This window comes from Cheilinus undulatus, linkage group 11 (assembly GCF_018320785.1).
Source record: "Cheilinus undulatus linkage group 11, ASM1832078v1, whole genome shotgun sequence".
NCBI classification, from domain to species: Eukaryota; Metazoa; Chordata; class Actinopteri; order Labriformes; family Labridae; genus Cheilinus; species Cheilinus undulatus.
In genome coordinates this window covers 47,599,513-47,618,115 of record NC_054875.1, presented here as the reverse complement: position 1 = coordinate 47,618,115, position 18,603 = coordinate 47,599,513, and the positions used below count along the sequence as shown (strand labels likewise).

At 39.1% G+C, this 18,603-nt stretch overlaps 1 protein-coding gene across 1 annotated transcript; it reads left to right on the top strand.

The window, feature by feature from the left end:
* The first annotated feature begins 1,051 nt into the window (after nt 1-1,051).
* LOC121517363 (C-type mannose receptor 2-like) lies at nt 1,052-12,854 on the top strand. Its single transcript, XM_041799062.1, has 7 exons — nt 1,052-1,196; nt 5,342-5,429; nt 6,029-6,219; nt 6,735-6,954; nt 7,162-7,494; nt 8,126-8,223; nt 12,705-12,854. Exons 2-7 carry the CDS (start codon nt 5,393-5,395, stop codon nt 12,852-12,854), a joined length of 1,029 nt encoding a protein of 342 aa, XP_041654996.1. The 5' UTR covers nt 1,052-1,196; nt 5,342-5,392.
* The last annotated feature ends 5,749 nt before the right edge of the window (nt 12,855-18,603 follow it).

Genomic DNA, 18,603 nt, shown 5'->3' with positions numbered 1-18,603 from the left:
CCTGGCGGTCTCTGGGTGTATTACTAGGGGTGAAAAGGCCCAGAGAAAGGGTGCCGCCTAGCTTGACCTTGGCCACAGATTTGTTTTAGGGGTAGAAGGAGGGTTTCCCAGCTCTACACATGTGTGAGATACTATGAAGATTAATACATCAGCTGCTGCTGCTGCATATGCCAACATTTCATTACAGACATTATAACAGATAACAGAATAAACAGTGGTATTAGAAATTATTTTAATTATTTTCAAAAGTTAAACAATCTTTGGTTTTAAGCTCTTAGCCATATCTATGTGCATCTTCTCTCTCTTTAAATCATTGTGAAGTGAACATTTATGTGATTTGTCTGTTGAAATAAACATTTTCAGACCTAATTACTGGAACAAAAGTGAAGACAGATACAACAGGATAGGGAAGGTGTGTTGCTGCTGCAGCCTTTCTTCCAGCCTTGTCTTAATCCATCATTTGGATGTCTGTCACTGGAACAACAGGATGTGAGTATCTCCTTTACCATTGCTTTGTCCTTACTTTGTTCATGCAAACAAAAACATTCAAATGAGTGAGACACTGTGGAGATGACTCACATCTGTAAATGTCTTTGTACAGAGCTGTGATGATTCATTCAGATCAGTGGAAAACACGTTTGGCTCCCCAATCAGAAGGTTAAGAGGAACTATCACCACTGTTGCTTGGAAGTGATCTGATTGGATAAACAGGTTAGATTTGTGTGCTGCTGTTGTTCTGACTTTTCTCCAAGGCCTACAGACGGACAAACATTTCAACTCTAGGGTAAGAGTTAATAGATGAAAAGATGGTGATAAGAGTTGAGAGATAAACTGTTGATGTAAGTATTCAGGAAAATTGGCAAGGGTGGTGGGATAAAGGATTATTGATAAGGTTTACTGTTGGAGCTGCTCTTAGGTCTGCAGGCAGGGCATTCCATTTACTCGGGGCATAGAAGCCAAAAGCAGCCTCCCCTGTTTTGGAATTAAAGCGTGGAATGGTCAGAAGACCGCTGCCTGTAGACCTGAGAGTTCTGGCTGGAGCATAGCTTATTAGCATATCTTTAATGTACTGAGGCACCAGGACATTCAGTTCTTTGTGAACCAGCAACAAAATCTTAAAATTGATCCTAGTTTGGACCAGGAGCCAGTGGAGAGATTTGAGGACTGGTGTGATATGTTCAAATGTTTTGGTTCTGGTAAGAACTCTTGCAGCAGCATTTTGAATGAGTTGTAATCTCTGAACAGATGATTTAGGAAGGCCGGTGAATAAACCATTGCAGTAGTCTAACCTGCTTGTAATAAATGCATGTACTAATTTTTCTGCATCGGGTGTTGGCAGAAGGTTCCTTATTTTTCAGATGTTTTTAGATGATAAAATGCTGATTTTGTGATCTGATTTATGTGACTTTTGAAGTTTAGATCACTGTCCATGATAACACCAAGAGTCTTTGCTTCTGTGTTGCATTTTAAGGATACTGAACTGAGATGAGCAGTGATTTTATGTCTCTGAGTTTTGGAACCAAATATGAGAATTTCTGTTTTGTCTTTGTTGAATTGTAAAAAGTTTTCAGACATCCACAGGTGTATTTCATTTAAACATTGGTGGAGGGAGTTTATGGGATCGGGATCGTCTGAGGATAGTGAAATGTACAGTTGTGTATCGTCTGCATAATTGTGGTAGTTTATTCTGTATTGCTGAATGATATGTAGTAGTGGTAGCATGTAAATGTTAAATAATAATGGTGCAAGAATTGATCCTTGAGGTACTCAGCACTTAAAACCTACTGTATTTGATTTAAAATCATCTATGGACACAAAGAAATCTCTGTCTTGCAGATAGGTTTTGACCCAAAGTAGGGCTGTACCAGACAGCCCCACCCATTCCTCTAATCTGTTGATTCAAATATTGTGGTCCACTGTATCAAAGGCTGCAGAGAGATCAAGAAGAATTAGATCAGATAGTTTGTTGGAGTCTGTGTTAAAGTGCAGGTCATTTATTACTTTGATGAAGGCTGTTTCAGTGCTATGGTAGGGGTGAAAGCCAGATTGATAAGTGTCTAAAAGGTTATTTGATGTTAAGTAGTTGATGAGCTGTAAGTAGACTGTTTTTTCAAGTATTTTACTGAAGGGTTAATGGTAAGGGTTGAGTGATCATGCCCACAACACTGTCTGTCTGGCCCCCATTTAACACAACTACCAGCCAATCAACTCTGAGGCCTGGGTGGCACACTTTAACATGCAGTTTTATGTTTGTCACATTAAGTACATTTTGTCATAAAAATTCCATCATGATTCTGTGACCCAAAGGCTCTGTGTGTCTGCTGTATGTGGGGCGCCGCTCCACAAACCCTGTGTAGCTCTGTGTTGTGTTTCTTGGTGTACTGGGTGCAGGGTGTCATGCAGAGAGAAGAGGATCAGACACAGTTCACTTCATTCTTCAAAACATGAATGTGAGCGTGGATCAGTCTGGAGCTGCTGAATGTCCGCTCAGAACTCAAGAGATTGACAAACTTTTCTGCTCAGAGCTGCAGTCAGATCTCTGCACCTGTGTGTTTGTCTGCCTTGTCTGTCAGTTCATTTCAGGCTGACATGACAGGTAGGGTAAACCATCACTGGGAATTTTCAAAGTAAACGCTCGAGCAGTTTGTTTCTGTGGTACTCATACGGTACTTTTATCCTGAAGTGTTTCTGGGATAGTTGATCATTTGTTACAGTGACATGAAAACTTGCTTCAGTGTTTAACTTTCCTTTTGTTTCTACTTGATGATAAGGATTTAAAAACATCAGATTATAAGAGATAATAACTCAAATGTGATCTTCTACTCAAGGATTATTGTTGTGAATTTCCACCAAATGCATGATGGGAAATAATCACTGATAGGAGTCACAATCTAGTCTTGTAGTTAGTGACCCACAGTCTTTGCAAAATCTTAGTCTGAGACTAAAAACTCAACGGCCTGCTGACAAATTGTCTTTAGATGTGAGAGGGTCTCAGGTGTCCGTCTTTTTAGAGTCTTTAAAGAGTTTTAGCAAAGTCCTCTGGTGTAAGGCCAGCATTAGTTGGAGTAGTTTTGGAGGGAAACTGAAACAAAGAATGAGTAAGCCTGGGGGACACATTATCCCAGGAGCCCTTGCAGCAGCCCTTCTTTATCTTCTTATTGTTTAATGCCCGGTTAACCTGACACACCAGATGGATGTGTTTTCACACATCCATGTGTTTTCACACATCCATATGGAAAACCTTCCATAGATGGCGTTTGGGAAAGGGCAGAGCCTTTGAAAAAAAACTCGGAGGGTGATTGGATGAACCTTCTGTCTGTCACATCTTTACGGGCCAATCAGATCAACAAAACATGACGTTGTAGCCCCAAACGGAGGTGCACCGGCACGAAAAATAAACTCCATAGATAGCTGCACAATGCGAGGCATGGCAGCTGTAGACATGACTTTTGTCGTTTGTGAAAAGAAAACAACTCACTGCTGTTCTTTGTTCTTCTTTTAACAAAGAAATGTCAAGTTCTGATAAAACTGGTGCTTTAGCAGCATCCACACTAATCTCTTCCGCCATACTTGCACTGGCCTCTTGTTGCTGCTTGTTTACATCTCAACTCTGCTGTGCCTGAAAGTACTGCCCGTCGACACTGATTGGTCCTGTCACTTTCTAACCGGGCCCAAACGGTTCAGATGGGAGCTTTGAAAGATGGATTCACCAGTGCGAAACACAGAAACGGGCGAATCGATCTGCTTTAAAGGTTAAGTGCTGTGGGCTTCCAACGATAAAGGTGTGTTACCACCACCTACTATGCTGGAGTGTGGCCAGAGTTCCCAGTTGGCTTTAGGAAAATAAATACATGATTACATTAAACTAAATTCTATTCATTAAACCAGATTCTTTTAGGAATCCAAACACAGCTTTATATTCCCCTTTTCCCAGACTAAATACATTCTTAAAAGTCACATATTTCCCTTTTAAGACAAGTTTATATTGGTCTCAGAGGTCCTCAAAACATGCCTGTGAAATTTGTTGCAGAAAAAAACACTCCAGTATTGGATTTCTGCGTGTCCACAAACCCCTCTGTTTCAGCCCTGCTCAAAACGAGCTGTTTCTGTGTCTGTGGCTTTAAATGTTAATGAGCTGTCTGACTCCGCCCCTCTCAGGAAATGGATGTGGCTTATGGATGAGAGGAGGGCGGAACTTTCTTACAAGCGGGGAGGGCCATCAGAACCTGGGGGCGGTGCTAACTCCCCACATGACATCATGAGGGGAAAATCTGAGAACTGCTTGTTTCAGCACACATTTTCTGAAAGTTGGAGAAAGAGAGGTGGGGGAGGGAATGGATTTTCCTGGTTCTTGAGGGAATTGTGGACAGGCCAGGGGCCCATGTTTTTGTTAGACAAGCCTGAAAAAGTGATTTTTGCATAATATGTCCCCTTTAATAACGTACCGTTACGGCTCCAAACATTTCTATGAATATATTCCATCAGCTGAGGATCTGTACCTGACAGGGTGAACATCATCAAGGTGGAATTATTAAAAAGACGGCACTTTTCAGCTGGAATAACAACGGTTTCCGTTCTCTTCTGTAGAGATATGAAGTTTAAATTGCACTTGTTAAAAAGGGGAATTAAATATGGAATAACCACATTTAACCTTTAAATGTATATCAGTCTGGTAACTTCAGCTGTGATTTCTCGTTTCAGGGACAATATTCCCAAAATGATGCTTTCTGGACAAACGACTTAAGTTCTGAAGATTTATTATGAATAACAGGATTACAATTTATAAATCACGTAACTAATATTGACTAATGTATGAAATAAAACAGGACATGACTAAATGCAGCAAAAAGATATGATAACAGTCTGATTTGATGAAGGGTGAGAAAATACTAAACTGTGGAATTTGGAAATAGATGTTGGAAAATTGCTCTGATTTGATTTGTGGCTTTTAATGGAACCTGAGTGAAACACATCAGCCCGTTTAGGAGGACTTAGACCAGAATCACCTACTTTACCGTAGAGGGATGGAGTCTGGAGGTGAGCCATCTAGATGAAAGAAGGGAGTCTGTAGCTACCGCTTAGATCAGCTGACTTGAGCCTTTGGTTGGACAGGTTGATCCTATTGAGTCTTTATATAAAATAAGTGTGGTTAAAGTGAGCTGGATGACCTGATCCCTGGTAAAAGGGAGTGGTCTACCATCTGAGTCATTTTCTATCAGGATTAAACCTTCTGAATAACCCGGCCCTGTGACGCTGAAGAGCCTGATAGGCAGTTTTCACCTAAATAAATTTGCATGTGTGGCAGTGACAAGGTTCCTATTTAACCCCAGTGTTATTCCAGCAGCTGCAGATCTTCATTCTGAGCTGAGGGAGGAGGAGAGAAACGGCGAGGATGGAGAAGGTTCTCCTGAGCATCATCTCTGCAGCAGGCAAGTCATCCTAACTCAGGGTGTTTTAAAGTGGGGCTCCTGGCCCCTGGGGGGTCGCCAGGGCGCCACTAGGGCGGTCGTTTAAAGTTGGAGGGAAGAGGGGGAAAATCAAAGAGAAATAAAAGTTTACAATGTTATTTGTGACAATAATAGTTCAATATATACGTCAGTTTTAGATGTTATTCATGGCTACATTTTTAAATGTAAATGTTATTTTTCCATGGCAGGCTTCAGTTTCAAAGAAAATATTGAATGTAATAATCATGAATAAAGAAAAGTTCTACCATATTTTCTAAAAAAGTTGGGATGTCATTCTCTATTACCAGTTAACCTACTGACCTCTAGAATGCATAAGAAACTGTAGATGTTTGAGAATTAGAGAAATTTCAGTCTTATTTTCCCCCCATCTCAACTTTTTTGGAATAGGAATCAAGTCCAGAATGTATGTTTATTTCCATAAAATCTATAAAGTTTACGGTTTAAACATAAATGATCTCGTCACTGCAGGAGTTTTTCTCACAGAGACGATGGCAGCCATACTTGAATTTCTCAGTAATGTTTGTGTCTGAATCTGATGATGGTGCTTCTCTCCTCTGCAGGACTGTGTGCCGTTCTCTGTCATGCTGAGCGTCGGTATCATTTTGTTTATGAGGAGAAGAACATGGCCGAGGCTCGGAGCTACTGCAGAGAGAAATACACAGACCTGGCCACCATAGACCACATGAACGACGTGAAGATCCTGAATGACATGGCAGATTTGAGCAGAATGAACTACTCAGAGTTCAGCTACGTGAGTCGTCTGTTCTCTGGTTTATAATTTCAACCTTTTTTATCAGAGTTTTAGAGCTTTCATCCACTAAAACTAGTGTAAAACTATAAAGATTAAAAATGACTAAAATGTGACTAAAGCCTGAGAATATTTTAATGTATAAGCAATCACTAAATTTAAAATAGTTTCCAAAATTAACACTGAGGAGTATGGCAGTTTGGAAAGTGCAGCCTGGCAATCAGACCGGTCAGTCTAAGCTTTATTTAAGATCAGATAAACTTTTATTGATCCTCCATTGGGGGAAATTTGTTTAAAAACAGCTCAGCAGGAGAGGGAACATTCAAGACACGCCCCATTCTAATGAAGGATTTCTCTGGTTTGAAAACTGTTGGGAATATTAGAGGTTAGTTAGAATTTAACTAGAGTGATGTACAACTACTCAGAACATTTTCATGGTTTGGTAGATGACTCCAGTAAAGATTCTGAGGACTTTTTCCACCACTGAAGCTGAAGAAACCATCAAATTTTGCTTTCAGCGAGCTTGGATTGGTCTGTACGACGACATGAACAGTTGGAGGTGGTCACTGACAAACACAAGTTTCTACAAACCTGGAGAGAACGAGTTCAGAAACTGGAAATATAGAGAACCTGGCAACTATAAGGGCAGAGAGCACTGTGTGAACATGGAACACAACGGACTGTGGAGAGATGGTTGGTGTGAGTTCCCCCTCCAGCCAGTCTGCAGCGACATTACAGGTGAAAACACAAAACATTTGAGCTTTAACCAGTGAAGTTTCTTTACCTCTCAGCTTTTCGTTGGTTCATGGATCATCATTTAAAGTCGTTTATTCCAGACTGTGTTGCTGTGTTTCTGTTGGGTGATAAGCTAGTGAAGGAGAGTCCACCACTGAGGACAGATGTCCTTGTTATGTTGATCTCTCTCTCTCTTTGGTCTATCTTCAGGGTCCAATGTGACATTTGTCCTCGCCCCCACCACCATGTCATGGTCTGATGCCCAGAGCTACTGCAGAGAACACCACACTGACCTGGCCAGTGTGAGGAACATGGAGGAGAACCAGAAGATAAGAGAGCAGATAGGACAAGTTGTCTGGATTGGCCTCTCCAGGGAGTCCTGGAAGTGGTTGGATGGAAGTAGATCCACATTTAGGTACTGGAAAACTGGTGAACCAGACAACAAGTATTGGAATGCAATGTGCGTGGCAGCTGACTTTGGAAACTCTGGCAAATGGGAGGACTGGCCATGCCACTACAAGAGAGCATTCATCTGCTACAGCGGTAAGATCAAATTCAGTTCAGGTAGATGTAGCTAGCTGTTAGCTAGCTGCTACATCCATTGTTGTCTGTTGGACTGTAGTTTGTTTTACAGGACATGTTGTATAAACACTCCTGTTGTTGCCACAAATCAAGAAGTTGCTCCTCTATTTCTGACGTCCATCTAACTTCCTGCTTCATGTTTACTATCGTTGCCATGGCTGTGTTTGTTCTGCTTCCTCCTTCAGTCAGCTTGCTTCCTGATTGGCTGTCATTCCATTTCTTGCAACAATCCACAGAGAGCATTCCTGACTGTCCTCGGTGTTCCCGCCACACAGCAGGATTTCTGATCATTAATACTGAACATGTAAAATGTTTGAAATCAGAGCGACTCTGATCATCTTCAGAGCAGATCAGGGAGGGTAAAACCACTCCACACACACCTCCCATCACAGGAAAATCTAGAACCATCAGATGAGTGGTCCTTTGCTGACGCTGGTCAGAAAGAGGGAATCAGAACCAAAACTGGCACCATTATCTTGTAATGTGTTCCCCTTTTGACTCAGATCTGGGCATGTTTCACTAGGACGTTTGTAGGAATCCAGATGAATATCCATCACCAATGTTGATTTGTTCATGAACTTTCTTTTTAAAGTCCCAGTCTCCAAACAAGTGATCAAGGTGAGGCTGGTGAAGCAGAGCTCCTCTCTGGATCTGAACGACCCTGCCGTGCTGGAGGACATGCTGAAGGAGGTAAATCTTTATTATTTTAATCATTAACCCTTTGAAGGTGTTGAGGCCATTGTGTGGCTTTATTTGGTCATTTTTTATTATTTAGACTGTGTTCATGCTAACAACATTAGGCTTTCATTTCTGAGTCTTCAAATTTGTAGTTTTTCCTGTTCATCACCAAATGTTGGCATTTTTCCATATTTGTCATGAGGTGAAACTGCATGCTTTTTCCTGATTTCCTGTTGTTTATTTTGCACTTGAACTGGCACTGAAAGGGTTAAACTCTTAAAACTAGATTAATATTTGATATTTATGATCAGGTCTGATTTTGAGTGAAAACAATTTTGCAACAAAAGAATGTGTTTTCTTTAATGTATAAGATTTTATTGCTTTTTATGTATGGTTTCAATTCAGTGTAACATTTTTTTTTAAATGTTTGAATAAAAAAAAAAAAAAAATGTTGTTGTTCATAATTAACATTTTCAGAGCTGTGATAATCCCTGTCAAGGAAATCCAAGTTATATGCAGTATGCAATTTTTACCCCCTTTATTTATTTTATTTGTTCACATTAGAACAATTGGGGGTTTCATGTATAATAATATTTTACTACAATTCATGATGTCCATTTTTGGTCACAAACAACCTGAGTGTAATAATAAATTGAAATCTGAAAACACATAAAATTTGAAGTTGTTCTGCACCAGAAAATCAGTTTTGTTTTTTCACTTCAACTGGAATTAAAATGGTTAACTTCCTAAGAATGGATTAATTTCTGATGTATACAATCTAGTTGATCTTAATTGAAAAAATCTTACAAAAAGTTGAATATTTTTAAATGTGTAATATTTTATTGCTATTTATTTATGCCCTCCATTTTTGGTCACGAACATCATAAGTGTAACAATTTATTAAAAATCTAAGAAAATATTAATACAAAAAAATAAAAGCTGTTGCCTATTAGTGATATATTCAAGGCTGTGATAATCCCCTTCAAAGAAATCCATTTTTGTATTTAGTATATGAATGTTTTTTATTCTTTATTGTTTTTTGTTTTTTTTTAATTAGAAGTTGCAATTTCACTGGCCTTAAAAGGGGTATGTTCCCTAAAAAAAAGTAATCAATTTCTTATATTTATTATCAGGTTTGATCTTGATCTAAAAAAGGCCCAAAAAAGGTTGAAAATATTTATTGTATAATATTTGTATTGCTGTATGCTGTCCATTTATGCTCACAAACACCCTGAGTATAACAAATCTCTAATTAAATCTTAAAATCTAAGAAAATATGAATGCATAAAAATAAAAGTTGTTGCTCATTATTAACATAATAAAATGTTGTGATAATGCCTTAAAGAAAATTCAGTTTGGGTGTGGTTTATTGAAATTATTTTCTGTTTAATATATAAAAAAACATCAGGGTTTTACAGTTAAACTGACATTTGAAGGAGGAGATTTCTAAAACTGATTTAATATTTAACATTCAGAATTTGTTTGATCTTGATTAAAGAATTAATGCATAAAGGGGACTTTTTAAATGTATATTTTTATTGCTATTTATGTGTGGTGTCCATTGTTGGGACGGAACATCCTGAGTGTAACAGTTTATTTTATACCATCTGAGAGTTGATTATCCTCTGCTGTAATTATTAATTACTTAATTAATTTTTTATTTATATTATCTCTTATCAGATTTTTCTTAATATCTCCTTTAGTATTGTTCTCTGATTATCTGTAGAGTGCTAATGTATTCCATTATTTCCTGCACATTTCTTTATTGATCTCCAAATAATAATAATAATACATTTTATTTATAGAGTGCTTTTCAATAACTCAAAGACACTGTACAAATAAATACTAAAACGCACTGCACAAAAGCCAAAACAGGACAATATCACAAACAAGCATGCAGTCAAAGTGACAAGACAACAACAGAATCAAACATTAAAAGCCATTTTAAAAAGGTGAGTTTTTAGCAGTGATTTGAATGTGGATGAGTCTGTACAGTCTTGGATGTGTTTAGGGAGTGAGTTCCAGAGGGAGGGGGCGGCTATGGAGAAGGCTCTGTCCCCCCAGGTTCGGTGCTTGGTTCTTGTTGGTGGGGAGAGGAGATTGAGGTTTGACGAGCGGAGATTACGGGAGGGGGTGTGATGGTGCAGGAGGTCAGTGAGGTTAGGAGGGGCCTTCTGGTTTAGGGCTTTTTGGGTGAGGAGGAGGATTTTAATTTTGATGCGGTAGGGGTCAGGGAGCCAGTGGAGGTTTTGAAGAATGGGGTGATGTGGTCATGAGAGCGGGTGTGGGTCAGGAGGTGTGCTGCAGAGTTCTGGATGTACTGGAGTTTATTGAGGACTGTAGAGGATGTGCCATAGAGGATGCTATTGCAGTAATCTAGTCTGGATGATGTGATGAAGGCGTGGATGAGAGTTTCAGCTGCAGGGAAGGAGAGTTGTGGATGGATGCGGGCTATGTTTTTCAAGTGAAAGAAGGCCGTTTCTGTGAGCTGGGTGATGTTTTGATCAAAGGAGAGGTGACTGTCAAAGATGATACCAAGATTGTGGGTGTGAGGGGAGGGGGACAGGGTGAAGGTGTCAGTTTGAAGGCTGAAGTTATGTATGGATTTGGTGAGGGATTTGGGGCCAGTGATCATGAGTTCAGATTTATTGTAGTTCAGAGAAAGGAAATTGTTGTTCATCCAGGTTTTTATGTCAGAGAGGCAGTTTGTTAATGTGGAGTGTGTGTCTGGGATGATGGAGGTGGTGGAGATATATAATTGGATGGTGGCGAATGATATGACCAAGGGGGAGCAGGTAGATTATGAAAAGGAGGGGTCCAAGCACCGAACCTTGGCGGACGCCTTGTGTCAGGGAAGCAGTGGAGGAGGAGCAGTTATTAATGTGAATGAATTGTTGTCTTTCCATGAGGTAAGATTTAATCCAGGAAAGTGCAGTGCAGCTGATGTTAAGTGAATGTTCCAGACGGTGAAGCAGGATGGAATGGTTGATGGTGTCGAATGCAGCTGAGAGGTTCGGGAGGATGAGGAGGTTGACGTGGCCAGAGTCTGATGAGCGGAGGAGGTCGTTGGTGACTTTCAGTAGTGCTGTTTGGGTGCTGTGTTGGGGTCAGAAGCCAGATTGGAAAGGTTCATAAAGGTTGTTATGGGAGATGTGGGACTTGAGTTGTGTGGCAATGACGCGTTCCAGAATTTTTGACAGAAAAGGGAGGTTGGAGATGGGCCGGAAATTAGACATGTGATCAGGGTTGAGTCCAGGTTTTTTGAGGATGGGGGTAACAGCTGCAAGTTCTAGGGATTGGGGAACAGAACCAGTGCAAAGAGAGGAATTGATGATGGAGGTGATGAGGGGAGAGATGGCTGGAAGGCAGTTTTTGAGGAGGTTTGATGGGATGGGGTCAAGTGTGCAGGTGGAGCTCTTCATGCCAGTAGTAATGGTGGCCAGGTCAGAGGAGGATACAGGAAGGAACTGAGAGAGTGGTTGGATGATGATGCAGGAGGTTGTAGGTAGGGAGGCAGAGTGGAGAGTTGGAGTGGAGGGGGAAGGGGGTGGTGAAGCTGCTGTAAATACTGTCAATGTTGGTCTGGAAATAGGAGAGGAATGTGTTGCATTTGTCAGTGGTGAAGGTCGATGAGGTACTGTTGTAGGGTTTGAGGAGTTTATTGATAGTGGAGAAAAGAGCTTTGGGGTTGGAGGAGCCGGAGTGGATGATTTGGGAGTGGTAGGTGGACCGGGCTGAGATGAGGGCTTGCTTGTATTCTTGAATATAGTCGGTGTAGGTGTGGAGGTGGACAGTTAAACCAGTTTTTCTATAGAGTCTTTCCAGTTGGCGTTCAAGATTTCATCGAATGGAGGGCGGGGGTATACCAGGGGGCGGAGTGTGAGGACAGGAGGTCAGGAGGTGAGTGTGTTGTTGTAATAGAAAACTAGTTCAGAGGGGTCGTCAGACGGAGGGGAGGGGACACAGAGATATGACTAGATATGGAAGCAGACAGGACAGGTGGTACAAAAATGGTACGTTTTTGTCTTGGAGTGGGGATGGGAAGGTCAGTGTCCATTATTACTACTAGGTGGTTAGAGATGTGGAGGGTGAGACTCGAGAGATGATGATTTGAAATGAAATGAAATGATCATTTACTGTATAGACTGTGTTTCTTGTTCTATTTTGTTTTTCTCTGTTCCTAAGTGCAAATAAACAAGATAAAATAAGAATTATGTTCTTAACCAGGAACATCAAAACGTTTCTTACATATAGGAAATATCAGGCTGATGGGGCCATGTTGGTCTCCCTCACTTTTAGTGTGTTAAAGTTAGTAAAACCAAATGAAACATGCACCATGTTATTATGTCAGTGACCATCATATGTGGTCATTTGGCTTCACTTTAGTACAGCAGGCACAGACACGTCATCCTTCTTTATACCAGTCCATGCTCCTGATAAGGACCACGTTAGCGGTAGCTGGATGTAACTGACCACATGTTTGTGTCTCTCAGCTCAGACAGAATCTGAGGGATCAAGGAGTGACACAGGACGTCAGACTGAGCTGGAGGAAGCAGGCGGACGGAAAGGTGTTTCACAAAGAGAAGAAGAAGGAGAAGAAGAAGAGGAACAAAATAAGAATGACCAGAAAAAGTGATCTCTAGTCTCCTAGAAGAGTTTTATGTTTACCACAGAACAGTTTTCCATTCTGTCTCAGTCCATTTTAAATGAGCTTTGGCATTGATTCTGGATCTTGTGAGACTCTGCCTCTCTAAAATGCTCCTTTTATACCTAATCACGTTCCTGATCTGTCATCAGTTAACCTAATTAGTTGTAAAACGCTCCTCCAGCTGTTTTCATTAGTACCACTTACTTTTCCAGCCTTGTGTTGTCCTGTCCCAACTTTTTTGAAATGTGATATATTCTGTTAGATTCTGTTTTTATTTGCATTTTACACAGGGCCCCAGCCTTTTGGAATTGGGGTTGTTGTTAAAGAGCTTCTTTCTTTGTATTTGAGTCAAACATCAGGCTAATAAAGTCCCAATAATAAAGCAGCTGCTCTGCATTAAAGTCTATGAGTGAGTAAAAACACAGAGGGAGGCTGCACTGTAAAGCTGGATTTTGTTTCTAATTAAACTTTTTAGCAATCATTAATTATTCTTTCATGTTTTGTCAAAAACGTTGACATTACTAAATCAAATTAGTCGTCTGTATAATTCAGCTGAAAGATGCAATGATCATGTTAAGCTGAGATAACTTAGTATGTTTAGTTCTTTAAGAGGGGGGAGGGGCTATTTCAAGATTTCAAAAAACCATGTGTGAGACTGTCAGTGCATCTGTTGGCACCGGCAGGCAATGCTTCCAACATGACAGTCCACATGTAGTGAAGCCAATGCTTAGCCTCACTATGTCTCCACCCCACCATTGAGGGAGTAATCAGTCAATTAGATTTTGGGAGTGAGCCGGATCACCGTCTGGATCCAGGAATGTTTTTAAAGGGTTCTTCACTATTGGGAGATAGGGCTATTGTTGGAGGTCTGCGCTGTCTGAGTGCTTTTCTAGTTTCATATATTTTTATGTAAGTTAAACTTAGCATTGTTATTTCATACAACTTAGACTTCATTTATGTGAACTAATGATTTTTACTAAAGACTACTAATATACACTTAATATGCCTACTGCATAAAATTAAGGTTCAATGTTAATACAACTTGACCTCTTTAGTATCAGCTTGTGTAAAAACTAAAGTGGTGTAAGTTAATCGGTTTACTCGTGCTTATTAGTAATGTCAACTAATTCTGGTTTAGAGTGTGGCTGTTCTCTGTCTGATTCTGACCTCTAACTCTGTCTTGTATTGACCATCACTGTCCTTAGAGTTAGTTTTTTTTTATCTGGACTTCACATTAAACTTGAATATTCATATCAAGCATCTAATGTGGGGTTAGATCCTGCTGATATACATTTATGTTTTTCTTGTTTGATTCTTCATGTTTGAGTCTAAATGAATGAAACCTCAGCTCTGACTGTCCAACTTATACCCAGCCATCAAAGTGTCTCAAGACCTCTTAAGATGTCTTAATAACCAAAATCAAGACGTCTCAAGACATTTTTGGACATCAAGACGTCTAAAGACATATTAAGACAAAAATTTGAAGACGCCACTCATGTCTTAAGACATGCCAGAGCAGAACATGGGATGCACCCAGACATATTTTTGTGTCTTGAAGACATTGAGTGTCTTAAGACATCTTAAGACATATTTCCTATGTCTTAAGACATTCACACCTTAAGATGGCTTCAGACATGGTATGTATGTCTCAAAGACATGGTCAAGTTATCATGTTTTAACTGAAGTATTATGATGATAATATGATAATGGTCTATTTATATTCACTGTAAAATCTTATATAATGTTATTGGAGTGCTAAATAATAGTGATAATTAAATAATTAAATGATAATTACTTATTTTTTCAATATTTAACTTGCATTATTTTAAATTGCCTTGAGAGACCTGTGTAATGGAATTAATAAGGTAAAAAACAATAACTGAATGAACAAGTTAAAAATGTAAAATATTGCTTCAGATGAAGGATATGGTAATGTACTGTGATGTTTTTATATAACAAATGTTTTTAACAGAAGATGAACATAAACAGGAGGTGAAATTAAGTTTATAAAAGTGTTTAATGAATAAATTGAATTAATTGAATTAAATGAATATCACAGAAAAGTATCATAGAATAATCCATTTTAAAAATACAAAAACAATACATTTATAATTATCTATACAACAATATGTAATGAATAAAAAATGATATAATAAATAAAGAATGATTTAATATTTTATCATTCAACTGAATAAATATGAATTTAAATGAATTAATCTAGGGAATACAATAAATGATTCAAACAAAACACATTCAAACAAATTCAAAACTTCAAAAGATTGAATTAAATTGCATTGAAAGTTTGAACACACACACACAAAGGTTAAGTACAAAAATGATCATCTATAATGATAAACAGTTCATATATTCCTATTTTTTAGAGTAAACACTATTATTTAGGCACTTTAACTTCATACGCTTTCCAGGATCAATGCACCCCCTCCACATTGCTGTGTTTTTCCAAAATAGCTGTTTTATATTTCTTTATAAACTGTTATGTGAGTGTAGTGGTAGGACCCAGGATGCGGAGATGGAGAAGCAGTTTTTAACAGTTTTAATTGTGCAGGTAAGTAGGAAAGGGAGGGGGGATTCCAAGAGTCCGAGAGGGTGAGTGAGTGCTGGAGCTGGCTGCGGTGATCTGGGCAGGAGGCACTGGAAAAGAAGGGAGAGGCATGTTAGAGGTGAGCACAGGAGAACACAAGCACTGGAGATTACTCAGAATAGTCATCAAAGAAACACTGGTGAACTTCTCTGGACAATCTCGTGAGAGAAGGAGCCTGGAGCTGAATTTTACCGCGAGGTAAGGTTGGCGAGACTCAGGCGCTGTAGAGAGCTGCAGCAGGTCTTAAGTAGTGATCTTCAGTGAGTGATTCGCTGCAGGTTTGAACTCTCCACAGCACCAGGGGGGCGGGGTGGAAGCCTCAGGAAGAGCAGAGAAAGTTAGCAGTCAGTCACAGCCTCCGGAAACCGGAAGTTACACAAAATAAAACGAACTATACAAAGTAAAACACCACATAAACTGACTTAAGTTTCGGCTCTGTTTTAGATCTTCACTTAGTTTGTTCCATACTTTTACTCCTTGTACTGAAATACAGAAGCTCCTCATAGTTGTTCGTATATTTGGAATTTTAAAATTGAACTGACCCCTTGACTTGTACCCCCCTTCTCTGTCAGAAAACATTTTCTGTGTGTGGCTTGGCAGTACATTATTCCTTGCTCTATACATTATTTGCGCTGTTTTAAATTCCATGAGATCAACAAGTTTTAAAATTCTTGACTGTAAGAATAACTGATTTGTGTGATCATGATAACCTACCCTGTGAATTATTCTCATGGCTCTTTTTTGAAGAGTGCATAATGGTTGCAGTGAGCTCTTGTATGTGTTTCCCCAGATCTCCGAGCAATAATCTAAGTAAGGTGCAACCAGTGAGTTATAGAGAATGTAAAGTGATTTATGGTTTAGCACATGTTTTGCTTTGGCTAGGACAGAGATACTAATGGAAAGTTTAGTATGAACATGCTTAATGTGAGGCTTCCAGCAAATCCTGTCATCTATAATCACACCCAAAAATTTATTTTCATACACTCTCTCTATGTTGACGCCCTCTATTTGTACCTGCACCTTACTATTTGATAGTTTGTGTTGATCTTTAGTTCAGTTGGGAGCTTGTTCTACTCGTTTATGGCTATGTATGAGAAAGCTGTGCAAAAGCTGTGGTACGTAATGGAATACTGCACTGCCACTGAGAGGCTGTTCTTGTTGCTCTGTTCATCCGTTCAGAGGTCAGGTGAACGAAGGCCTTAAGGGGTGGAGGTGCAGTTCCACGAATGATTTTAAAAACCAAACGTACATTTGAGAACCTGATCATATTTTCGAAACTTAGCATCTTATGTTTATTAAGGATACGACAATGATGATATTGCCGCATCTTTTTATCCAAAATTTTAAGAGCCTGTTTGTACAGTGAGTGGAGAGGTTTCATAGCAGTCTTGTTTGCTTGAGACCACCATGATATACAGTAAGAAAAATGAGATAAGATCATAGCATTAAAAAAGGTTTTAGATGCCTCCAGTGTAAGTGAGTCTCTGATACATCTGAAATTTGCAAGGCTGTATTTAAGAGTGCAGCTCATCTGTTTAATGTGCTTTCTAAAGCTAAGTGTAGGATCTAATATAACACCCAGATATTTGAACTGAGTTACATTGTTTATGTTTTCTCCATTTACACTTATGTTAGGATAGTCCTTGTGTTTTTGTTTGCTGGTAAAATACATGGTGGCTGTTTTTTCTATATTTAAGTAAGGCACGATTTATTTAGCCATTTAAAAACTCTTTCCATGGCATCAGAAAGCCTAACTGCCACTCATCAATATTTTTCCCATATGTATAGATCACTGTGTCGTCTGCATACATCTGGATTTTTATATCATTTTCACAGACAGATGGAAGATCATTTATATACAATGTAAAAAGCAGTGGACCTAGGATGGAACCTTGTGGCAGCCCCATAGTGCAAACCCTTGTTGCCGATATAGCTTCATTTATGCGCACACACTGGGAGCGACCAGACAGATAAGATTTTAGAAAGAAGGATTGAATGATTGACTGTATCGAAAGTCTTGCGTAGGTCTAGGAAGACTGCTCTTACCACTCCTCCCTTATCCAGGTTCATTTTAATTGTTTCAATAAAGTGGCAGAATGCTGTTTCAGTTGAGTGATTTGCCCTGAAGCCAAACTGCATAGGATGCAGCAGGTTCTCAGTCTCTAGATGTGATACGATTTGTGCTGCAACCACCTTTTCAATTGCTTTAGAGAGAGTAGGAAGAATACTGATTGGTCTATAGTTGCTAATTTTCTGTTTATTTCCTGCTTTGTGAATGGGAGTTATAACAGTGGATTTCAGGGTGTTAGGAAAAACACTTTCTTGTATTGATTGATTTATCAATTTTGTAATTGGAGCGATAAGGGTGTCTTTATGTTTTTTTAGGAATACAGTGTCTAGTCCATGAGTATCCTTGGCTCTAGAGCTTGACAATGATGACAGAATTTTGTAAATTTCAACCTCATTTGTAGGCTTAAGATCTAAATTGGCTTCTTGCTCTGGTGTAATTTGATGGGGGTTTGTTTGTATAAATTTTTGATCCTGATTTTCATGCATAAAGTTCCGATCCAGATCTAGAACAGATTTGATGAAATAGTCGTTAAAGCTGTTTGCTATGACTAAACTATCTGAGTGAAGTGTACCATTGAATTTGAGTTGTGGGACTTCATTCTTTATTCTATCTTTTCCTGTGATTGTATCTATGCTCTTCCAGATTTTCTTATTGTTTCCTTTTGCACTTTTTATTATATCCAAGAAAAAATTTGCTTTTGTTTTTCGGAGCTGCGTGGTGACCTTGTTTCTAAGACTTTTAAAGATCAATCGATCTGTACTTAGACAAGTTTTTAAAATTTTTTAAGTGCTGCATCTCTTTTCTTCATGATGTTCCACAGTATATCATTTAACCAGGGTAAATTCTGTTTCACCTTGTGCTTACATGATGAAGTTACTGTGTATTTTGAAACAGTTTGTTTGATTGTTGACACTAAATTTTCACGTCTGTTCACAATTTTTATTAAGATTTATTTCGTTCCACTTAACCTGTTGTAGTTCATTTTCCAATGGCTCTATGTTTTTCTTTGGTATGAATGAGATATATTTTCCCCTTTCAGTCCCTATGTCCGGGGGCGCCTGCCTGATGCGG